Raw genomic sequence first — 6,000 nt, forward strand, 5'->3', positions numbered from 1 at the left:
CCATTTGTTATAAGAGAGGAGTGCTGAAAACCACCATTTTGTTTTCCTCTACAGCCCATGTTGGATCTACCGCCATTTAATCCTACAGACCTTTTTGTGGAAGGAATCAACGTTAAGAGACTGAAAAAGCATATAGTTAACATCACTAATTTTAATTTTCTCGAACCACTGCTGGGGGTAACACAACCTGTAACGGATCTAGAAAACGACGAAGCCCGGGGGACAACCGCCAACAACAAGCAAACTGTAAAAGGAAAACATGGAAATAGCGCTCCTTGTCCTTTGCCAAAGACCCTCAAGAAGTTGCAAGACAAAAGCCTTAAAGTGAAAAGCACCTACAAAAAGCCTGCCCAAACCATAGACTTTCCTCGCATAGTTAATGGCCGTGGAGCAACCTCCGTCTCTGATAAGAAAAAGTCAAAGCCCATTAATGAGCCAAGCCTTCAGACTGGAAGTCAAGCTACCACTCCCTCTCAAAAGTCACATTCACTGGACTGGACATTACTTCAGCCCTCTATAGATGCAGGTAAAATGAGGATGAAAATATTTTACATATATCTTTATAATATAAAACTTTTCCATATATATATATACCGGTATATGGAATTCCATATGTGTGTGTGTGTGTGTGTGTGTGTGTGTGTGTGTATATATATATATATGAAAATCAAAATGACAATAAAATAAAAATCAGTTGATTAAATGATAACTAATTGGAGCAAATATTTGTTAAAATAGAAATATTTTAGAAGTTCACTTTGAAATTAAGCTCTACAAAACAAAATTTTAATGGCTTTCTGCCAGTTCAACCGTCTCAAATAATCCTATGGAAATGACATTATTTAATTCATATACTGGCATAAGTGGATGAAATTTGCAGGTGGGCATAGGATTTGGATATATCCCAAACTGAAGCAGACCACTTCAGACAGCTTTTGGACTTGGGTTTTTCTGTCATCAGCCAAAGAACCTGACATTTTAGGGTCACCAAGGAAGCTTTTTCTCCTGTTACACAGCTGTCATTGAGAATTCTCTAAGTTTGACTTTTAAGAATTTAAGAAGAAGAATCCTGCTAGTTCTGGCCAAAGGCCTATGTTCTCCAGCTTCCTGTTCTCACAGTTGTGCTAGGCCTGGGGGTAACCCGAGCAAAATGGTCCAGATCCAGTCCCAAATCCAAGGGTTCCGCAAGGAGTCAGTCCGACAGGGCAAGGCAGGACACGAGGCAGGAAACCAGGCAAGGTCAGGCACAGGATCACAGGCAGGTTCTGGCAAACAGCAACGTTGCTCCCACAACCTGGGGCGGGGTCCAGCAGCCTTTTATCTCTGTTGGAGTAACGGCCAGTCCTGATCCCCCGGTGACTCACCTCCCTGTCCCGCCCGAAGGCAAGCACTCCTCCTGCAAGTACTCAGGTCTCTCCTTCTCTCAGACCTCAGTCTCTGCAGCTCGGGAGTTGTCGGTAGGTTACTAGACCCAGGGGCCGCGTCAGCCTCCCCTGACCCAACTGGTAGTGGAGCAGCTGTGAATGATTGCCCAGCTGGAGGCAACAAGGTAATCCCTGCATCTGGAGCCAGGGCAGGCTCAGGCCCCTGACTCGGCCCAGCTGGTGCTTGTTGCAGGGGAAACTGGGCAGACTGCGGCTCTTCAGAATCAGGTCTCAGAGTAGGTTCAGCTGCTGCCTCAGGCAAAGGATCTGGTGTAGACTGAGACTTCTCTGGCTCTGAGCCCGAGCCCAAGTCCCAGGCCATCACACCAGTGGTCAACCAAATGCCTATGGGAAGCCTACAAGAAGAACTCGGATACAAGACTTGCTTTCCTTACTTATCATTCCCAGAAACTGGCACTCAGAGACATATTGTCTCCAATAATAGAGATAAAGCATAACTATTGTTCCTAGAGCTGTGGATAGCCTTATCATCCATGCATTTATCAAATCCCTTTTATTGTGGTGCCCATCATTACTGTTTAACTGCGCACTATGTCTTACTCTTATCTGTCTCAATCTTCCAACATTCAACTTCATTGGACGGCCATAATTCCTTGTACTATAAAAGAGGGAGAAGAACTTTTGTCTCTGCACTTTCTCTACACCATGCACAATATTGTACCTCTCTAGCATGCCACCTCTTACTTGTGTTCCCTCGCCAAAAAAGCGGCCACTATCGTAATCTTTCTCATAGCCAGGTTGCTCCAGTTCCTCGGTCATTTTGGTAGCCCCTTTCTGGAACTTTTCCGTATCTATATCCTTTCTGAGGCGAAGGAACCAGAAGTGTACGCAGTATTTCAAGTGCAGTCAAACCATATAATCTTAGGAGTCAATTATGAAATTGGCAGTTTTGTTTTCCGTTCATTTCCTAATGATTCCTAACACGGAGTTCACCTTTTTCACAGCTGCTGTTGACATCTTCTTCAAGCTGTCTACTACAGTCCCAAGGTTTCGTGTCTGGTCAGTCTTCATGAGTTCAGATCACGCTAGCATATATGTGAAATTAGGATTCCTTTGCCCCAATATGCATCATTTTGCACTAGGTTACGTTGAGTTACACTTGCCATTTTACTTCCTGTGCACCCAGTTTTACTTCCTGTGCACCCAGTTTGGTCCTTTTGGAGCTTCTCATAATCTTTTTTTGTTCCTACCACCCTGAACACTGCTCATCCCTGTTGATCATTTCTGAGCACTTTCTACAGCCCTCCACTGCAATAATTGTTGTTGTTTTTTCCTGTTCTCTGGTTCTATTTCTTAACCAGTTCCTCATCCATAAGATGACCTGTCCTCTTATCCTTCAAATTCTAAGCTTACTCAGGAGTCTTTGGCATGTTGCTTTGAACATCTAAGTACACAATATTTACAGAATCACTTTTATCTATATGCTTGTTGACACACAAAGAACTCTCAAATGTTAGTGAGACAGAAATTACCATTGTAGAGGCCGTGCAGATTCTTCTTCACCAAGACTTGTTCTTCTACATGCTTGTTAATTCCACATTTAATATTGCTTTCCACTAACTTTCCTGGAGCAGATATTAAGTTAACTGGCCTGTAATCTCCTAGATCCCTCCTGTATCCCTTCTTAAAAAACTGGTGCTACATGGGCTACTTTCCACTTCTCGGCATCAGAAGCTGACCACAGGGAACAGTCAATCTTTTTTTGTTAGAAGATCAGCAATTTAATATTTGAGTTATTTAAGAACTCTCTGGTGGATGCCATTTAGACCTGGCAATCTGTCAGTTTTTAATTCATCAATAAGGCCTACAAATTTGTCTCACCACCACTATTTGTCTCAGTAGGCACAGGGAGAGGCAAAGAAATTATTTCAGCAATCAGCTACTTAAATCACTTGTTACCTTGATGCTCTGCAATTGGGTCGAGACGCTTCATCGGCTGAAGCTCTGCTCTTGGCTCACGGAACCAATTTTCACTTGTGTCCACTAGCGACGCTGACAAATGATAACTTAACTTGTTGGCCAGAAACAGCTAAGATCATTTACAGTTATTAAATCTGATTGGATGCCCTTCCATCATTGAAAATATCTGCTATATGTGGTAGCTATTGGGATGGGAAGAAAACAAGGATAATTTAAGCATGATTGGCAAACTATTACTACATGAAAGGCAGGGTAGGGCATCTTTAATTGGCTCAAGGTCCATTTGTGAAAGAGAAGAGAAGGCTCTTCGAACAGAAACAACATGGGGAAAGTGATATTTTTGACCTACCCAAGGCCTGAAAGTAATTAGCACCATCAATGGCATTAAGTAACGTTTATCCTTAATTTTAAAGGCAACTGGCTGCTAAGTTTGGAAAACTGTTGGGAATCCATTGCTGGCATCTAGGTAGAGCAGGCTTTTGAAATATTTTATTCAGAGGCCAAAATGCCTTGACTAATGCAAACATTGTCAGACCCTCCAAGTGTTCCTATTTTCCGGGGACAGTTCCAGATTTACAAAAGCTGTCCTGGTTTCTGATTTGATCCCGGAATGTTCCGCTTTCCCTTAGGACGTCCCTATTTTCATCGGAGAAATGTTGGAGGGTATGGTAGGATGCCCCAATTTTTATTGGAGGAATGTTGGCAGGTATGGAGTTATGCAGCCCCCAAGCCAAGGAGATAAGGAACTATACAACCTTTAGAAGACATCTGAAGGCAGCCTTGTATTGGGAAGTAATGCTTTATTAGGTTTTTATTTATGTTGGAAGCTGCCCAGAGTGGCTGGGTCAACCCAGTCAGATGGGTGGGATAGTAGTAGTAGTAGTAGTAATAATAATAATAATAATAATAGAATAGTACAACACTATTTTTATTGGAGAAATGTTGGAGAGTATGCATTGTTTCTCTGCAGAGTCTTTTGTAGAATCCTGGTAAAAGGAGCATTTTTAACTATGCAATTCAGTGTTGATGGGCGTTAGTTAATATTTGCTCTCTCTTTAAAGGTCTGCAGAACAAAAGCAAGAAGATTCCATGCCTAATTTGTGGAGATGGTTTCCAGTCAGAGAAAGCTTGTAAACAGTGCAGCTCTTTTTGTGCGACTGTATTACAAGGCGATTCATACCTGCCTATGGGTCCGTGTTCTCCTCCTGAAAAGATAACCAAGAACAGGCTGACCGTCCCATGTTATGGACTTCCAAAATACCTTTGACTGTATTCAAAGTGCTTTGAGAAAGTGTTTTTTAAAAAGCCAACCCCCCAAACCTCAGACAGAGCTCAAGAACTTTCCTTGTATATAAAAAGAAGAAGAAAATGCTGAAAGGCCCCTTTTCTTATCAAATAGCTGTAGCCGATTCAACAGCAGAAGTGCTGTGGAAAAGAATGGAAGCTGTGCTATGAATGCAAGTCCAAGAATTTCAAACTGCTGTAGCATACCTTGCAAGCAAAAAATGTGTGTGACATAATGCGGATGGTTATTTTTAAACTGGGAAAGGTGTGTTCAGAGGGATGAATAGGATCAGAGAACCAGGGCAAGGGCAGGCTGGGTGCACAGAGTTTGACCTTTATTGCGTGGCGAGTCCCCCTCCCCCCTTGTGAAATAAAGACACAGGACACAGAATTAAAGGTTAATGGGCGGAAAAGGCCACAACTTTATTGATCGCAGGAAGTGAGTGGTATTGGCTTAGGCATTGGTCCTATCGACTAACCGGCTTCAGCATGATTGCTTGAAGACCGGCAAGGATTAACCGCCAGCAGGGGGATTCCTGCTGATGTACGTCAACTAGGACCCCCCCGGGGTCACCGCTCGGGGGCGTGCCTTAGGCCCACACCTCCATTGGTTTTGGACAGGGCAACGCCCCCCAGAATCCTTTACCGGACTACCCTTTGATTTGGGGGAAGGTGATGGCGCTTCCTTCCCCCCCATCTGCATAACAATACCCTTACCAATGCCTAACTGCCAATGCCGAAAAAGTTGTGATGATTTGCTACGAGGTAGGCGAAAAACCAAATGGCTGGTGCCAATTTGCCAAGTGGAAAAAATTCCCACCAGGCCCCGTGACGGCGACCAACTGAAGTCCATAGCAATGTCAGGGAGCTAAACCTAAGGGTGGGCAGGGTGGGAAACCGGAGAAGCTGGAACGTGGCAGAGAGGGAAATCCTCGGGCGCGCTGGCCCTAAATACCCCAGGCCACGCCTCCCTGGCCAGCCGATTGGCTGGTCGTGTCGATGATGCGGTGGCTTTGTAACCACAGGACTTCAGGAACATGAAGGGAGCAATTCCCTGTGACACACTTTTATAGGTCTTCCTAAATGGAAGTGGTGATAGTGGTGATGAAAAAGAAAGGCTTGCTCCACTGATCGCTAGCTTCACCAGTCATGCAATCTATGTGGTGCGACTCATGCAACATGCTGGCGATTAATACACACAGAATAATAATGATATATTCTTTATCAACCTTCTGAGAAAAATACAAACATTAAACAAAGCCACAGAGACTTACGGACTACCTAACCCAAGATGAACTTATAATGTCTGGTTTCAATAGATTTTTCAAATGCTTAACTCAGTCTTTTAGAT

General features: G+C 43.6%; 1 protein-coding gene across 3 annotated transcripts in view; it reads left to right on the forward strand.

Annotated features, from left to right (window-relative positions):
- Positions 1-4,885, forward strand: part of TTLL8 (tubulin tyrosine ligase like 8) — a 43,959-nt gene extending 39,074 nt beyond the window's left edge. For 2 of the 3 annotated variants that reach the window (XM_081877893.1, XM_081877894.1), the window contains exons 14-15: positions 55-526; positions 4,427-4,885. In XM_081877893.1, coding sequence (XP_081734019.1) covers positions 55-526; positions 4,427-4,632 — 678 coding nt within the window. In that variant the 3' untranslated portion in view covers positions 4,633-4,885. Of the gene's footprint in view, positions 1-54; positions 527-2,389; positions 2,445-4,426 lie in introns of all 3 variants that reach the window. The other variant, XM_081877895.1, reaches the window with a different exon arrangement.
- Positions 4,886-6,000: the final 1,115 nt, after the last annotated feature.

The sequence above is a fragment of the Podarcis erhardii genome, assembly GCF_964252035.2.
Source record: "Podarcis erhardii genome assembly, chromosome: 10".
Lineage (NCBI taxonomy): Eukaryota > Metazoa > Chordata > Lepidosauria > Squamata > Lacertidae > Podarcis > Podarcis erhardii.